Source organism: Podarcis melisellensis (assembly GCF_964234715.1).
Source record: "Podarcis melisellensis genome assembly, chromosome: 16".
Lineage (NCBI taxonomy): Eukaryota > Metazoa > Chordata > Lepidosauria > Squamata > Lacertidae > Podarcis > Podarcis melisellensis.
The window spans coordinates 11,394,516-11,412,952 of NC_138533.1; the positions used below are offsets into that span (position 1 = coordinate 11,394,516).

Consider the following 18,437-nt stretch of genomic DNA (forward strand, 5'->3'; position numbering starts at 1 on the left):
CCCGCCTTTCACTCCCTTTAAGGAGTCTCAAAGCGGCTAACATTCTCCTTTCCCTTCCTTCCCCACAACAAACACTCTGTGAGGTGAGTGGGGCTGAGAGACTTCAAAGAAGTGTGACTGGCACAAGGTCACCCAGCAGCTGAACGTGGAGGAGCGGAGATGCGAACCCGGTTCACAAGATTACAAGATTACCGCTCTTAACCACTACACCACACTTGTCTTCCAAGCAGCTCAGGACCTCCATACACCCTGTCCAGGCTTGTGCCCCAGGGAGGTAACTTCAGTACTCTGCAAACACAGCAAAAACAACATACTAGGCAGCAGTTAAGAGTTACTGGTCTCTGCAGCCATAGCAGGTGCTGCGATTCGCCAGTGGTTTGGCTTCACCCCCAGAGGCACACTCCATTGCCAGACAGACAAATGCCAACAATATACTGTACTTTCCTTCCTGCCGTTTGGGATGGTTCACAATGGACCATTACACCTATAAGAACCCATTTGAAAAAGAAAAAAGGGGGGGAGACAATTAATGGTTTTTAATTTTTTTGCTGCAAAGCCCTTGAAATATATAAATCACTTTACTCATACTAATTAATAATAAATATAATAATATAAAATAGTTACTCTTGTTATAATTATTGTGGTTATTGTGAAAATAATAAAAGTTTGTTTTTTATTTAGTATTTGTGAGCAATGAGTAATTATGTAACCTGCATATATTAGCAAAATATATGCAAAACAATATTTGCATAGGCAGCAACAGCTGCATGGTCTCCCTCCATCGCCTCGCAACTCCCTAGTAACTATGGAAACCGAAGCTCTCTCTCCTCCGGTTCAGTTCTAGGACGATCCCACCAATCGGCGATAGGGGCCAAGGGTGGGGTGACCACTCAGGCTCCAGAAAGCGCGGCGGCTCCTCGCCTCCTCCAATCACCGGGCCGAAAGCGGACCGCGGTCGTCGCGGCTGACGGAGCTGGGCTGAGCCAATCGGAAGAAAGAGCAGGCGGAGAGAGGCCCGCCCTTGGCTTCCCCCTCAGCTCCCTTCGGCGCGACGCACTCAAAGACAGTTGGCCGAGAAAGGCGACGGGCGAGGAGGAGCCCCAATGAGCGCTGCTGGGGAGGCGGGCGGAGCGGGAGCCACCCGGGAGGCGAGGAGGCAAGAGAGTGACGAGAGGGAGCCCCGCCTCCCTAGCGAGCGCAGCCAATCAGGCAGAAGGGGGCGGGTCCCTCGAGGCCTCCGCTTTGTGGTGGGTAAGTGGGGGAAAGAAGGCGCTCTTCCACCACCCAACGCACCCCCTGTTGGGGGGGAGGAAGAAGGGCGCTTTCCCTTATAGATAGATGTCTGTAGTGCATTGTGGGGGTGAGGAAGCACGTTATCTCCCCCTGAGGGTGGGACCTGGGGAGGGGGCGCAACTTGGGGAGGGGGTCACGCAGTGGGGGAGGGGCAAATTGAGGAGTATTTGTGGGGTTCCCCTGCTTTTATTATGGGGGGGCGGTCACAGGAGGCCAAGGCGGGGCAGAAGGAAATAAAGGGGGTATTCATTATAAGGGGGTCTCCATCATAGTTGCTGGCTTCATGGGGGGGGCAGGGGGTGGAAATGCTGAGGTCAGTTGAGGGGGAGCCACCAATGAACCTCCCACCTTCGACCTTATGGGAAAGGAGATTATTATATAATTATTGGGAGGTTGGGATCAAATAACGGGGAGAAGTCCCAGGAGTTGGGGTACAGGGTCAGGAGGGTGCAGGAGTGGGGAACACGGACTTTGTTCTCTGTTATGTAGAGTGTGCGCTGCCATCATAGGAGTACATCAATGGGCACACAGTTGACATGGGGAATTTGTGGCCCTCCCAACTTCCGTCGGCCCCCCAGTCAGCATGGTTGGGGTGCTGGGAGTTGTAGTTCAGTGACATTTGGAGGGCCGTGGTGCTGTGGGTTAAACCACAGAGCCTAGGGCTTGCCAATCAGAAGGTTGGCGGTTCAAATCCCCCCAGCTTCTGCCAACCTAGCAGTTCAAAGCACGTCAAAGTGCAAATAGATAAATAGGTACCACTCCGGCGGGAAGGTAAATGGTGTTTCCGTGCGCCACCAGAAGCGGCTTAGTCATGCTGGCCACATGACCCAGAAGCTGTATGCCGGCTCCCTCGGCCAGTAAAGTGAGATGAGCGCCACAACCCCAGAGTCGGCCACGATTGGACCTAATGGTCAGGGGTCTCTTTACCTTTACCTTTACCTCTAGTTTAGGGAATTAGAATGTGCAAACTGAGGTATTTGATGGTGGGGTTGTGGGTTCAGAATGGGGGAAATTGGGAAATTCTGGATTGGCATTGGTAATCTGGGCAGGGAGCTGGTTGGCAGCCGGTGAAATATTTGCAAACAGTGGAGCACAGTAACGGGGGTGGGGGGGCTGTAGAACAGGAGTTGGTGTGGGGGTTGTAGGAGACCTTAAGTCAACATGCCGTTGCTTTGCAGCCTCCAGATGGGAAAAGCTGGATGCTTGGGAGATGGAGTTTCAGGTGGCGGAGTTGGCAGTGCCCTCTCTTTTTTTACCTTTTACATCTAGCAGTTCCCATGATTAGTCTGCAGACTCTCCAGTTTAGAAGGCTGTTAGGTAGAATGACTAAGAAAAACATCCACCTGAGACCTTCACGAGTCTTTCCCAGGCAAAACGGGCAATGCAAAGCTAGATTGAGATCAGTATTCCAGCCAGCATGAGGCAGCTTTTAATGTTCATTATTCATTACTATCTACTCAGATTAATATCCTGCATTGCCTAGGGCACATATCATTAATATTTTTAAGCATTCTGAGAGCAGGCAGAAACATTCTAAGATTACAGTCAACAACTGATTTCAAGCTTGATCTTACGGTCAGCCCTTAAATGCCACATTCCTCTTGAAAGTCAATAATAAAGGAGGCAGACACACCTCATTGTAGAATGTGAGATAGTTGATCTTGGGTTAGGTGCCCTTTTGGGTACTTTGCTCCCAAGTCATTTAGAGCTAGTACTAAACCCTTGAATGTATTTCTAGCAAAATGTTTTCTGCATAAATAAAAGGGGAAGAGATCAACCTCCTAAAAGCCATTTCTTACAAGTTACCAAGTTTTTTCCCCACTCTCTCTCGTTCCCTCTCCCCCCTCCCCTGCTGTCTCAAGGAGTCTGGACTATGCTGTTGGTCAACCCCTCATCGTGAAAGAGCTGTCCCAGCATGGAGTTCCCCAACCACAGCAAAAACTTGCTGCAGAGCCTCTGGGAGCAGCAACACGAGGGCTTCCTTTGTGACTGCACGGTCCTGGTGGGCAGCACCCAGTTCCTGGCCCACCGGGCAGTGCTGGCCTCCTGCAGTGCCTTTTTCCACATGTTCTATAAGGAGCGGCTGGACAAGAGAGACTTGGTCTCCATTAACAATGAGATCGTCACGGCGCCTGCCTTCGGGCTGCTGCTGGAATTCATGTACAAAGGCAGCCTCTCCTTCAACGACATGCCGGTGGAAGACATCCTGGCGGCCGCCAGCTACTTGCACATGAACGACATCGTCAAGGTGTGCAAGAAGAAGCTGCAGGCCCGCGCCTTGGCGGAAGCAGACAGCACCAAGAAGGAGGAGGATCCCCCGGGCAGCTCAGAGCTTCTGCCCAGCACCTCCAAGTGCCAACTTCAAACGTCCGGAGCCCAGCCGCCGCCCCCTCAGCCAAGCGAAGCAGGGAAGAGCAAGAAACAGGAGTGGAAAGGTGGAGAGAAAATGGTTTCCAAGGAGCCATTGGCCTCCACGTTGGACATGGCGGACACCACGCAGCCAGGGATGGAAGCTCCTCCTCCTGTGAGGCCTCTTCCACCCGCCGTCATTGACATCTCCCTCTCCAGCCCTAGCAGCTCCACCGAAACCATATCACACAGCTGCTCACCACCGAGGAATGCACCTGAGGGTCATGCCGGCCCTTCGGAGAGGTATGTGGAACAACAGGCAGGTGGTCTCGGTGTGTTTTGCCAGAAGGAGCCAAGCAGGTCCTCTGTCAAGGTCAAGGTGGAAGCCATCGTGATCTCCGACGAGGAGCCAGACATGATGGATCAACTGGAGGGGCAGAGCGCAGATTTGAGGCTGGAGACGATATTCCAGAGGTCCACTGTAGAGGCAGGGCCTGCCGGAGGCTGTGGGCGCCACCCCGACAGCTTTGAAGAGCCAGGTGGGATGGAAGAGGTCTCTTCCGAGAGCGGCTTCCTGCCTCAAGAGCATGTCCCATACCACATGATCCCTGTGCCTGCCGGACAAAGCTTCTCCAACATGGTGACTCCGCCCTTGCACGAACAGATGTACTTGCAGGACTACGAGTCCCACTCCAACTTTGGCATCTTCACGGAAGACGTCCCCACCTGCAAGACGTGCGGGAAGACCTTCTCGTGCTCCTACACCCTGCGGCGCCACGCCACCGTCCACACGCGGGAACGCCCCTACGAGTGCCGCTACTGCATGCGGAGTTACACGCAGTCCGGAGACCTTTACCGGCACATCCGCAAGGCCCACAACGAGGACCTGGCAGCCAAGCGTTGCAAACAGGATGTTGAGAACCCTTCGTAGGGGGCCTATACCCCCGCCCAGTTTGGGCCATAGGGCAGGTGGTTCACGACTGAGCAGACGGACAGTTCCCAACGTGCAAAGACAAAAAACCCATCCCTTTTGTAAAACATTGTGCAGAAGCCAGGAGGCAGAGAGAGAGAGCCCTAACTGTTCGAGCCAATGATGGGAGCTCATCCTATCAGGTTCAGCCTTCCCTCCTGGCTTCCTAATCATTTCCCCACCTTGCCCTTAAGAATTTGTTTGTTTTTCCACGAGGTGAATTGTTGGGAAATGCAGGTGTGCACCCGGGTCATCCCTGTGCATCGTTTGGAAGAAGCAAACGTAAAAGGAACTGGGGAGGGGGTTCATCCTCCCACTCCAGTATTTATTTATGTACAAACTCGTGGCTGCAGGTTTAATATGAAGTTGGAGCAGTATTTAAGCTTGAGCTCTAGGTATTGCTGCCTAGAGGGCATTCTGTTTTGTGGGAGGAAAGGCCTGAAAGCCTTTTGTTCCTGACAGTTGTTGCAAATCAGAATTTCACTTGAGAGGACAGCAGGGGGATGGGAACAGCTCTAGCCCTCCTGGATGCACAGAAAAAGATTGCATAGGGGGAGAAGCGCCTATGAGGAAGACTATGTTGAAAGGCATGGTTCTGACTCTTGTCCCACCATGCAGTGCAGGTGGGACTCATTGGGAGAAGTAGGTAGAGTATTCCTTTTCAAAACAGCCCCCCCTGCCCCACTCTTTGTGACACATTGGATGTCATGATAGTCTAAAACAGTGGAGGCTGATGCGAGGGAAAGTGGGGCGCTGCCCCGCCAACCTCATGCCTGACTTTAGCCAGCCTCCTTGGCTCTGCCTTCTGCTTACCCTCAGACCAGGGGGTGGCTCTGTCTGTCATTGGCTCTGGCGCCACCTGTTGGTCTCCCTGCCTTCCATCCAACAAGGGAGCCCTGTATCTGGAAGTTTTCAATGTTTGACATTTTTGTGTATGTTTATTATTCTGGAAGCTGCCCAGAGTGGCTGGGACAACTCCGTCAGGTGGGTGGAGAATAAGGAATAGATAATTATTATAGTCCCAATAGGCACTAGCCCAGTCTAAAGCAGGCAATGCACAGACCCCCACCAGCTGCATCCCTGTTTTGAAATGCTCCCATTTTGCAGACAAAGATCAAAGGCCGAGAGATGGGACTTGCCAGGGTCATGCACAGCGCAGGTGAGATTTTAACTTTTCCCACTTCCAAGTCACTTCCGACGCTCTTTCCCGTTTTCAAGCCTGCTCACTTCAGAGCATCCACTGCCAGCCTCAATCTTCCTCCCAGGACTTGCCAACCCTCCCACTGTGAAATGTGTTTCTCCAACCTGTTTGTTCTTATACGCAGCTACAAAGCAGCCTCACTGCCAAGGATACCCATTTAACAGTAAAAAAACCAGGCATCAAGTGCTCTCTCTTCTGTGATTTTGGGGTGGGGGGGTTTGTGGGTGGGGGGTTTCCTCTCCTCTAAGGCTAGGGATTCCCAAATTGTGGTCCGTGGCATAGCCACATTGAATACCAACATTCATTTTAAGTAGTATTTTTATTACTTCTTTAACTTCTTACATTTCATTTTACTGAAGTGCAGTTTGATGTCTACAGGATGCAAACTAATACAATGTAAGAAATAAAAGACCGTACAATTAAAAATCACACGGTATCTAGATTGACACATTGCCAGTGCTACAATAGGCAGAAAAATCATGCAAGGAGTCCACCAAGACTAACCAGCGATTTCCAGTTGGATGGCAGGGAAGCGGGCAAGGGTCAGGACGCAGCTGGGGTTCTGCAGAGCTGATCTTAAGCAAAGACTCCTTTGCTTTCATCCATCTTCTTGAGATCTCCAAGAGTCTGAATCAGGCTTCAAGCAGAATACCTTGATGCCAATTATGTCATTTAGGAAACCGAGGTGCATGGGAAAGAGAAGAGTGCCATCCCCCACAAAAGCAGATTTTGGCAGGCAAAACATGTTTTTAAACTGTATTTCCTACTCAAGAGTGGTAATTTAACATGCAAGGTACAAAGTAATTGAAGTGTTGGAACAAAGTGACATTTCCCCCTTGTTACAGTAAACCATAATTTTACATTTTAAACCCAGCTGATCCAATGTTCCCTTTTTCAGAAATTTTAATAATTGCAATTAAATAGCAAAAACAGATCCCCTTCACCTCTGCACATGAAACCTTGTGGTTGGGCCATGAAAAAGAAGGTTGCACTGGCCCATCTGCCACAGGAGATCCAAGAGATGATCTCATTCCAGCGGGCAAAACCTTCACCACACAGGCTACCCCTGGAGCCATCATCCCTGGATGTCAAAAGAAAGAGTATCGGAGGCAATCTCCAGTTTATGGACTTGGTAATGGGGAGTATGGAGGGGGAGCAATAATATAACCAGCTACCACCCCCAGATTGAAGGATAGGGAACCAACGACCTTCCTGGTGTTGCTGAACTACATCTGCTGCCATCCCTGACCATTGGGCCAGGCTGGTGAGAGTTGGGAGCCCAACACTGGGAAGGTCACTGGTTTATGCCCACCCCTGACCATCAAAGCAGCCTCCTACTGAATAAACCTGGGAGCAGAAGGGAAGGCTGGGAAGGACTTTGACGTCGTGCGTGCTTAGGAAGGCCATGCCTTGGCGATACTAAGAAAGGTGTGGTTTGGGGTACCTCTTTCTCAAGGAGGTAGAGATACCGGGGCAACTGCAAGGAGGTGGGGGTGAGTTTCACCTCGGTAGATCAAAACCTACGTTCCAAGAAAACCATAATCTGGTGGGGTGGGGGTGGGAAGAGGTAGTTGGTGTCCAAAATGCAGGTGATCACATCTCCCAGACAAAATAAACGAGGGACTCGGGATCCAAAGGCGACCCATTTGCCATCAGCCGAACATCTCCTGAGAGGCATAGGTCATATAGAGGAAGCCATCTTCGTCTTTGTACGTCATGTACACTTCAGACATGGCGGAAGACATGCTGACAAGGCTGCGGTTGCCGTCGACCAGGAAGTAGAATGCCTGAGTGGACCCGATGCACATTCGGTTGCTGAGGGAGGAAGCGGGCACGAGTCAAAACATGGCTTCCGGGAGGTCTAAACAAATTCTGCATCCTCACCTGCCCCAAAACAGTGGAGTCTGGTCCATTAGGGTGCATGGTGCGCTGCCCTGAGTTTGCCCACACCTGCCCGACTTCTGACTTCCAACCAATCGGGAGCTGGCTGCACCTATGATTGGCTCCAGCCCTGGCTGTCACTGGCTGTAGCTCCGCCTCCATGCCTTCTGCCCCACCAGCCCCAGCTACCACTGCCCCTCCAAGCCTATTTCCCTGTGTGCCAATATAATAATATTTCTCCCCCGCTCACACACACCAAGCCAGAGCATTAAAAATCCAATTAACATAGCCGCTGCTTAAATCCAGCCCAACATATGGTGGTAGAAGGATGAGCGACCCAGCCAGATGCTTGGTAAAGCCTCCCGTTTTTACAGGCTGCCCAGTCTCCTCGGAGGCTCATTCACCGGATGATTGTGATGAACTGGCCCATGGTGAGGTCTTCGGGAACCAGAAACTTGGTCTTGTCCAAGGCTGGCAACATTTTCTCCTTGGGGTAGCGCTCCAGGATTATCTGCAAAGGAAGAAGAGCCACGTCTGAGATGGGTCTTCAATAGCAGACGGCCAGATTCCCCTGGGAAGCTTAAGCAAAATGGTTACAGTGAAGACAGCCGTTTCCAATTTGTCCAAGTACTCAGATAGACTGTCTTTGTACAGGAAGGCTCTACTTGTCGCCATTATGACTAATAGCCACTGGTTTATCAGCCTGCTGCTGATTTGCCTGACTCATCTGTTCACTGCTGGACCAGTGTCTTGCCTCGGGAATGGACTGGATGAGAGCCAACAAACTGAGACTCAGTTCAGATAAGGCAGAGGCACGGCTTGTGGGTGGTTCCCTAGACCAGATGGGTGGGAGATCGATGGGGTTGTACTTCCTCTGAAGGAGCAGGTTCGTAGCCTGGGGGTACTCCTGGATCTTTTGCTGTCACTCGAGGCTCAGGTGGCCTCAGTGGCCCAGAGTGCCTTCCATCAGCTCCGGCTGGTGGCCCAGCTATGCCCCTATGTGGACAGGGATAGCCTAACTCATGGGTAGGGAAACTAAGGCCCGGGGGCCGGATCCGACCCAATCACCTTCTCAATTCGGCCCGCGGACGGTCCGGGAATCAGCGTGTTTTTACATGAGTAGAATGTGTGCTTTTATTTAAAATGCATCTCGGGGTTATTTGTGGGGCATAGGAATTTGTTCCTTTCCCCCCTTCAAAATATAGTCTGGCCCCCCACAAGGTCTGAGGGACAGTGGACTGGCCCCCTGCTGAAAAAGTTTGCTGACCCCTGGCTAACTACAGTGGTACCTCAGGTTACATACACTTCAGGTTACAGACTCCGCTAACCCAGAAATAGTGCTTCAGGTTAAGAACTTTGCTTCAGGATGAGAACAGAAATCGGGTTCCGGCAGCAGCAGGAGGCCCCATTAGCTAAAGAGGTGCTTCAGGTTAAGAACAGTTTCAGGTTAAGAACGGACCTCCGGAACAAATTAAGTACTTAACCCGAGATACCACTGTACTGTGGTCTATGCTCTGGTAACTTCAAGGTTAGGAAACTTCAGCTGGTGCAGAATTCAGCGGCCAGGTTGCTCACCGGAGCAAGATGGTTTGAGCATATTACACCGATCTTGGTCAGACTGTACTGGCTACCAATTAGTTTCCGGGCTCAATTCAAAGTGCTGGTTTTGACCTATAAAGCCTTAAACGGCTCAAGACCGCAATACCTCAAGGACCACCTCTTTCCATATGGACCCTGAGATCATCTTCGGAGGCCCTTCTTTGTGTGCCTCATCCTCAAAAGGTCCAGAGGGTGGCAACAAGAGAACGGGGCCTTCTCTGCAGTGGCCCCCCATCTGTGGAATGCTCTCCCCAGGGAAGTTCACCTGGCACCTTCATTATACACCCTTTGGCGCCAGACAAAAACCTTCCTTTTTAACCAGGCTTTTGGTTGATCCGATTTACATCCTATGCCCTTTTAAAATGTGTGTGTGTTTTGGGGGGGGGTTGGGTGGTTGTTTTTAGTATTATGTATTTTGTGGTTTTATATCTTGATTTTAATCTGTGAACAAAATTCAATTAATAATAAATTCAATTAATAATAATAATCTGCAGGGGTGCAACATCTTATTTTAGGAGCAAGGATGTGATTTTATTGGTGGGGGTTCTGGGTGGGGGGTTTTTGATGGCAATATGGGGCTAAATAATTGTTTTAAGTTTTCCCAATAAACATCTATTTTTTGGGGAAAACTGCATCATCTGGGAGTCAGGAATATTTCACTTAAACTCAGTTACAATCCTATAAAGAAGAAAAATATTTGTTGCATGGACAGGAACGTTGAGGGAGGGTTATACATGGAGTAAATAAACAAAATGAGAACTGAATTTCTCTCACTTACAATGATATATTACTTGACTTAATTGATTTAGCAATGGCGAGCAAGAGTGCAAGCAGCCAGACCACCAATTACAGCTGCTTTGGTCCTCCTGCGCTACTAGGTAAACCATGGTTTGGCTTAGCACTATGTGAACCCAAGGTTCATGGTTTGTCTTCCCAGAACGAAATGGTGAATCAAGAACAACAAATCATGATTACAATTACCGGTTGTTGGGAGCCAAACAAACTACAAGCCTAGGAACACGTAAGGAATCTTAATTATTTTTAAATTAACTAACAACACGATGGGTTGGGTATCAAGCACAGAACCAGGAGCAAAACATACTCTAAATACAGTGCTTTTTTCTGGGAGTACGCAGGAGTACACATACCTCTAAACATTTTGTGAATCTTCGTACTTTTGTCCACCTACTGTATTTATTTTCCCTGATTTGAACAATAAAATGGTGGTTTTCTTGAGTCAAAATGAGAGTACCCCTAAACATTTTTTAGGAAAAAAAGGTACTGCCCATAGCTGCCTTACTTAATTTCACTGAACCATGGTTTGTTTAAGCATTATACACAAACCCTTGCTGAACTGTAGCCCAGCTTACTTTTAACATGCAAAACAGTCCAGTACAACAAAGCAAGCCCAAATAAACATGCCCCCATACCTATTAACCCAACAAGATAAGGAGAAGCCTACATACCGGCAGTTTGCCAGGAAACTTCATCCGGATCGTGGCCACTTCACTTTTCCTGGAGGCTAGAGTGGAAAATTACAAAACTGGGTCAATTAAGGCAATAAGGAAAAAAACACCTCTCCCTCGACCTCCCCTCCCAAAATTAGCTCTCCCCAAAGCAGGACAGCCCAAAGTCTAGCCCCCCACCCCAGTTTACCGAATTAATCTCAGCCCCTTGGGCCAGCAGGGGGCGCTAGCGGCCAAACAAGAGCAACTCCGAATCGCGAAATCGAGCGTTTACACGAGAAGGGGGGTGGAGGGAATAAGTGGGGAGAAAGAAAATAAGTCTTACCGAAGGTTTTTCGGTGCTTGAATGGGGGGAAAGAATCCATCTTGGAAGGAACCGCACCTTTTTCTTAAAAAGGGAAGGGGGGAAATAAAGCTGGGGCGGGAGGGGGAATTGAAGAAGAATCGTCCCCAGCGGTAGCTCTGTCTTGACTCCTTTGGAGCCGCTTAAATAGAGCCAGAGTCACGCCTAAAATTTTCCCAAATTGCTTCCAGGATCAGGACCTCCAAGGTCCGGGGAAGGACGAGGAGAGGTGGAGGGTGGGGAGAGCCCACCCTGAGACTCGCCCACATTCAGATTCAGGGGCGGGTCTCCACAGAGGAAGCGCATTTGGCCACAATGGTGGAGTTGGCCGGCGGAACGCACCGCCACGGGACGCAGTTATGACTACTCGCGTGGAAGGAAGGAAGGAGTTGGACAAAGTTTGTAGCGGAGGTGTCTTCTACCCATGTCAGCTGGGACAGGTGAATGCAATTTCCCAACATTGAGGAAGGATTTTTCTGCGTAATAGATGGGTAGGTATTGGTTTAGGGTTGAGCTGTGAACTCGGGAAATCTCAATTACTCGATGGCATTAGGTCAAGCTGCTTTCTTAAGCTCCCCCTCCTCCGACCATCTGAAATGTTTTTCTATTTCATTTTTGTCTTTCTAACCCACTTTTCCTCCCAGCAGCTCAAGGTGAGGTATATACTGTACTGAGTTAAAGAAAATATTTAAAGAAAATCGTTAAAAAAAAGAAGCCTTTTTATTGGGTATAGTGGGTGAAGAGATACGAAGGGAAGATAAAAACTGTTTATGTATGCAACAACTGCGGCAAGAATTATTTCAGCCCAAAAATGGACACAAAAAGGAATACCAAGGAAAGAAGAGTGGCAGATGAAGATGACGGACTTTGCAGACCTGGTAAAGCTGACAGGAAAAATCCGAAACCAGCACGATCAAGTATTCCAAAAGGACTGGAGTAAATTTATACGATATCTAAATTTATTGTAAGCAATTAACATCACTAGCAGGGTCATCTGAAGACTTGTAAGGATAAGTTTTCTACCTTTCTATATTTATTTAAATTTTGAGTTATTTTCTAATGGGTGTACCGTAATTAGAATTGGAAAACGTACAAAATGCAATGATATAAAAGTTAATTTTGAAAGCCATGAGCCGGGAGTGAAGGAAGTTGATAGGCTCTAAAGAGCCAGGGAGGTAAAGTGGATAATAATGATGTGAATGTATATTATTAAACGGAAAATAAATAAAAAGTATTTTTTAAAAGGTGAGGTATATACATTAGGTAGGTTAATGAGAGAGTGTGTCTGGTCCAAAGTCACTTTGTGGCAGAGTGGAGATTTGAACCCTGGTCTCCCAGGCTGTACTCTTAACTGCTGCACTGTGCTCCCTCTAAGGCCCATTTGCATCACACACTCAAAGTAGCACCATGCCACTTTAAATAGCATTCCCCCCAAAAAATAATTATGGGAACTGTAGTTTCTCAAGGGTATTGAGAGTTATTAGGTGACCCCACGCTCCCCTCACAGGGAACTTTGCGAAGTGCACCTCATGCCAACTCTGGTGTGTGTCTGTTTTCGTAATTGCTGTTTTCATAATTTCTATTTTAGATCATCATATCAACGAGAAGGGGACGCGGGTGGTGCTATGGTCTAAACCGCTGAGCCTAGGACTTGCCGATCAGAAGGTCGGTGGTTCGAATCCCCGCGACGGGGTGAGCTGCCGTTGCTCAGTCCCAGTTCCTGCCAACCTAGCAGTTCGAAAGCACGTCAAAGTGCAAGCAGATCAATAGGTAAGGTAGGTAAACGGCCTTTCCGTGTGCTGCTCTGGTTTCCCAGAAGCGGCTTAGTCATGCTGGCCACATGACCCGGAAGCTGTACGCCGGCTCCCTCGGCCAGTAAAGTGAGATGAGCACCGCAACCCCAGAGTCGGCCACAACTGGACCTAATGGTCAGGGGTCCCTTTACCTTTATCAACAAGAAAGAGCCAACAAGAAAAAAGCTAAATACATAGCACAATAACATTAAAATAGGCTGATGACATTACAATAAATTAAAGACTTACAAGGTTGTATGTTGTCACTGAATTTATTATTCCAAGACATTGGAGGAGGGGAATCGCTCCATAAACTTAACCAGTTACAGTAATTTAAATGTAGGTTGTTTTACTACAGATTTGCAGTGGGTTATTTGATCACCATCACAATGACCCAGATCTTTTCCATCCATTCACACTCGGCAGGAGGTACGTTGTTTTTCCAATTCTTTACAATCATTACCTTTGCATCCCCATAAGGTTAATTAACACTTCTTGATCACTTTCTGAGATAACATCTTTGAAATAACTTAGTTGGTTCCAAAGGTACATGGCTTCCTAGCATATCCAATATAATACTAGGTACCATTTGGTTTCACTTTAATTAACTGGGCGCAATTCCAGAAGTTAGGTATAAAGTCTACTTTAGCTGCACCACATCTATAACAACCATGAAATCCAAGCCTATATATTAAATTAAATATTACAGAGGGTCAGACACCACTGGTAAAGAATCTTATTATTTCCCTTCAGATCTGCTGATATAAATTTAAATGGGTTATTACCCTAAGCTGGGCTTTTTGTTTAAACATGGGACCCATTTTGTAGTTTATGCTCAGAGGCACAGCTAATATCCTCTATTGCTGAGCCAGATCAATATGGGGAATGAGGTCAGGCCTCAAACCCAGTTCAAGTTAAGCCCTTTTTCCTGGGCCCAAATATGAATGGGGACGACGATTGCCGTCTTTCTCTCTGGTCCTGGCCCTTTTTTATTTTCGTAATTTATTTTATTCCAATACAGTATAAGCCACCATTGGCAGTTCCCCTCCAATTTCAGTTGCAGTTAGAAATTCAGGAATCACATTGTTGTTGTTCTAGGAATGCCTCTTGTGGGTCAGATGAATGTGTCCTTTGGACAAGAGATGGGAAGGAATTTATACAATCCTAGCAGCTGACTTCACTCTCAGTAAATAGCTCCAGGCTGTTACTATTATTCAGCACAGTCGCATTATTCCTGTGCATGTTCTTGCTTAACAAAGAATTCACAGCCATCGGAGGATACCAGCTTCACATTTAATGCATAAAGCCTCAACTATCTGCATTATCCAGAGAGTGGGGTGGGAGGTGAGAGAATCGCTGCCTTTTTTAAATTTTTACTCTATTTTTGCCCTTTGTGGATGCTTTGTTGAAATTTGGGGAAGAGCCATATTTTAGTGGTAGTCTCCACATAGGGCTGTCTGAAATCCTGGAGAGAGCTGCTGCCAATCAGTGTAGACCATACGAAGCTAGGTGGGCAGACAGGTACAAGGCAGCTTCTTGTATTTCTCTTTGGGAAGAGCTGTAGCTCAGTCATGGAACATCTGCTTTGCGTGCAGAAGATCTCAAGTCCAGTCTCCCATCTCCAGGCAGGACAAGGAAAAAGTCCTCTACCTGCTTCTAGTCAGTGTAGACAAAGCAGTGGTGCTGTGTGGGGTACAGCTGCTCCAAAAAAGGGGGGCGTTCTGTGCTAGGGTCATCAGCACCTGTTGCATAACAGGTGAATGCAAAGTGTTGGGGTTTTGAGGTAAAGGCAACAAAAGCAACTGTGGGTAATAATAATAATAATAATAATAATAATAATAATAATAATAATAATAAATTATATCCCGCCCATTTTGCTAGGTTTCCCCAGCCACTCTGGGCAACTTCCAACCGAATATTAAAAACAATACAGCATCAGGCATCAAGTGAATGTGCTGTATTTTTATGTTAGCATTTATTTATTGCAATTATTTCCCACTTTCCCCCCCTCCAAGGTGGACCATACATGGATCTTCTGCTCAACTAAATTCCCGCAACAACCCTGTGAAGTCGGTTAGGCTTAGAGGCAGTAACTAGCCCAAGGTCACCAGGGAGCGTCATGGCCCAGTGGGGATTCAAACCCTGGTCTCCCAGGTACTAGTCTGATACTCTAACCCATGGGCAGGCAAACTAAGGCCCGGGGGCCGGATCCGGCCCAATCGCCTTCTAAATCCGGCCCATGGACGGTCCGGTAATCAGCATGTTTTTACATGAGTAGAATGTGCCCTTTTATTTAAAATGCAGCTCTGGGTTATTTGTGGGGCATAGGAATTTGTCCATTCCCCCCCCCCCAATATAGTCCAGACCCACGCAAGGTCTGAGGGACAGTGGACTAGCCCCCTGCTGAAAATGCTGCCCCTGCTCTAACCACTACACCACAGTGACGTGGCACAAGCCAGTAGTAGCCACAAGGATCCAGGAATGTGTGGTGACAATAGTCCCAAAGTGTGGGCACAGCAACCAAGCATAGTTTTTAAGTCAAGGATGCATGCTCCTTTTTTGCTATTATGCTAGTGGGGTCAGTGGCAAGTATAATAATAATAATAATAATAATAATAATAATTTATTATTTGTACCCCACCCATCTGGCTGGGCTTCCCCAGCCACTCTGGGTGGCTTCCACAGAGACCAAAAATACACTAAAATGTCACACATTAAAAACTTCCCTGAACAGGGCTGCCTTAAGATGTCTTCTGAATGTCTGGTAGTTGTTTATCGCTTTGACACCTGATGGGAGGGCGTTCCACAGGGCGGGTGCCACTACCGAGAAGGCCCTCTGCCTGGTTCCTTGAAGCTTTGCTTCTCGCAGTGAGGGAACCGCCAGAAGGCCCTCGGCGCTGGACCTCAGCGTCCGGGCAGAACAATGGGGGTGGAGATGCTCCTTCAGGTATACTGGGCCGAGGCTTCCACTTGCCACGCTGCCCATGGGTGGGCAGATGGAGTTCTGGTGGAAGGTGTTTTCACTGGCATGGGCTGCCCTCCACTAAAGGCCCCTGGTTGTCCTATAGTCTGACCCTTTCCATCCCAGCAGGTCCATCCGAAGTTATACAGTACTATGAAATCCATTTTTATTTGCATCACTCTGTGTTGAATATTACGGGATGGCTCAGCGAGAAACTGTGCTTCAGTCTTTCCAAATTCTCAACCCTGATTTTGGATTCATATCTCTCCCAGCCTCTTCCTTCAAACTTCAAGCTTCTTCTCATGTTGGCTCATCACTGAAGCCCATTTCTTTACTTTCTTGGGTCAGCGTGGTCCTCATCTGAACAGGATGTTGTGTGTTCTCCTGAGCTTAAGCAGACAAAAGCTGGGCTTTGTTTGCTCCTTAGGTTAACAATGGCAGGTTAACAGGTTGGAGGTGAGTACCAGGGACATCGGATGGAGCTAAACGGAGTTGGAGGATTCAGGAAAGACAAAAGCAAGTCCGGCTTCACACAGCATGCAGCTAAATGGTGGAATTTGCTCCCTTAGGAGGTAGTGATGGCCACCGACTGAGATGGCTTTAAAAGAGGATTAGACAAATTAATGGAGGCGAAGGCCATCAATGGCTACTAGCCAGGATGGAGATGTTTTCCCTCCACTGTCAGAGGCAAGATGTCTCTGAATACCAGTTGTTTGGAGTCACAAGTGGGGAGATTGTCTAGCTGGAAAGACAGTTATTGTTTGGGGATGGAAAGAAAAGGCCAAATGGAATATGGAAAAATGGAATGATGACGTTTTTGAATACGTACAATCAGAAATATTCGCACAGATAGTGGCAGAGGATAGATGGGAAAATAAATGCCAAAGAATCACAAATAAATGGGCATTTTACAGGAACTGGATAGAAAGAGGGGAAGCCAACCCTAACATACAAGCTCGAATGAACAGACTGTGTACATGGATAAAAATATGAAGAAGGAAGGCCTGACCGGGGGCGGGGAGAGCTGGAGTGGGGAGGGGGGGGGGAAGTAAACCGGACGGTATTTTGAATTGATTTTGTTATGTAAGCCTTTTTTTCAGAAACCAATATATTAATGTTATGTAGTTAGGCGTTGTAGTATGAATGAATTTTGTTCTGTATTCTTTGTTTTATAAAATATATATAATAATGTTATGTTACTAAGCAAATTTAATAAAATAGGGGGGGAAACAAAAAAACAAAACAAGTGGGGAGAGTGGTTTTGCACTCAGTTCCTGCTTGGACAGGATACTGGACTAAATGGGCCACTGGCCTGATCCTGCTAGGCTCTTCTTATGTTCTTCCAGTGAAAGCATGAGTCAAGCAGTGAAGTCATCTGGTAGGATCACAACAATTTCAGATGATGTTTTCATTCATTTATGACATTAGCAGGAAATACAGCACTCCGCTAGCTATTCAGCGAGCCTTTTATTGAAGTCCTTATCTGTACCATGCAATTTTTGCCCCTGGGTTTAGGAATGCGCTACAAGGCCAAGGTTTTATGACTCTCAAACTGTGACTTTGCAGAAATAACTCCTAGCTAAATACAAAGTGACAAGTGGGGGGGGGGGAATAATGAGACTGAATCTAGCTTAAGGGGGAAATAGAAATCTATCACATCTTAATTAACTATGCAAAGTAATTTTGCAGGAAGAGGCAAGAAGAGGCTGTTTTAAAGGGTCTTACAAGATTTAGGAAATCAAATGTTATCACTTCAATGAGCAGCCACCAAAAGCTATGTTTACAGATCTTACAGCTTTTCTCCTTATAGCAAGTGCAACGAGTTATTGCGAAAAAACTGGAAATCTCATTCAACAAACCTTTTTTCATCAAGAGACAGCATTGATGGAGAAACTGACACGTCAACTTGCATGATTACAAAATGAAACAGGAGCAGTTGAATTAAAAAAGCACCTCGTGTACTTTCATCTCTTTTGCAGTTAAAGAAAAGGACACTTGCCCTCTCCCAGCCACACATGGGCAGCTATGCCTCAGCACACTTGGCTGATCCATGTATGAACTTAAATGAACTTATTTTTATTTTCTTTTTAAATGTACTGAACCTGATCAGAACCTATAGTGAAGTGGCTGGTCCCCATTGCTGTTGATCTCCATTGCTATTGTTACAAGAAGGCTACCCACAATACTGGAGAGGCTGTTGGGATTAAAATAAACATATTTATCTGTAATATCCACTCCAGTTTTCCCTGTCTCCCCATCCCTGCTGTTGATTTTTTAGGAATTGTTTTAAGTTCCTGTGGGGAGGGACCTCTTTGTATTCTGCAAAGCACCAGGCACAAAGGAATGATCATTAATTATGACCATTTAGTTGTTAATGATGACACCGATTAATAATTATTGCAAAAAATAAAACCAATAATTAATATTACCAACAGATAATATAAAGCATATTATCGGTATATTGTTGTTTAGTCGTGTCCGCCTCTTCGTGACCCCATGGACCAGAGCACGCCAGGCCCTCCTGTCATCCACTGCCTCCTGCAGTTTGGTCAGACTCATGTTTGTGGCTTCGAGGACACT

The 18,437-nt window shown here is 47.3% G+C and overlaps 2 protein-coding genes across 3 annotated transcripts; one reads left to right on the plus strand and one right to left on the minus strand.

Annotated features, from left to right (window-relative positions):
- Window positions 1-981: 981 nt before the first annotated feature.
- Window positions 982-5,999, plus strand: ZBTB3 (zinc finger and BTB domain containing 3). 2 transcript variants are annotated; one of them, XM_081891704.1, is made up of 2 exons: window positions 982-1,251; window positions 3,156-5,999. In XM_081891704.1, the coding sequence occupies exon 2, from the start codon at window positions 3,209-3,211 to the stop codon at window positions 4,571-4,573; it is 1,365 nt and encodes a 454-aa protein (XP_081747830.1). In that variant the 5' UTR covers window positions 982-1,251; window positions 3,156-3,208; the 3' UTR covers window positions 4,574-5,999. The 2 variants fall into 2 exon arrangements, with proteins under 2 accessions (XP_081747830.1, XP_081747831.1); XM_081891705.1 differs by having other exon boundaries at window positions 982-1,247.
- Window positions 6,000-7,311: 1,312 nt separating this feature from the next.
- LOC309358680 (microtubule-associated protein 1 light chain 3 gamma-like) lies at window positions 7,312-11,385 on the minus strand. Its single transcript, XM_081892065.1, has 4 exons — window positions 11,085-11,385; window positions 10,760-10,815; window positions 8,099-8,205; window positions 7,312-7,628 (listed from the first exon to the last, which is right to left on the minus strand). Exons 1-4 carry the CDS (start codon window positions 11,122-11,124, stop codon window positions 7,466-7,468), a joined length of 366 nt encoding a protein of 121 aa, XP_081748191.1. The 5' UTR covers window positions 11,125-11,385; the 3' UTR covers window positions 7,312-7,465.
- Window positions 11,386-18,437: the final 7,052 nt, after the last annotated feature.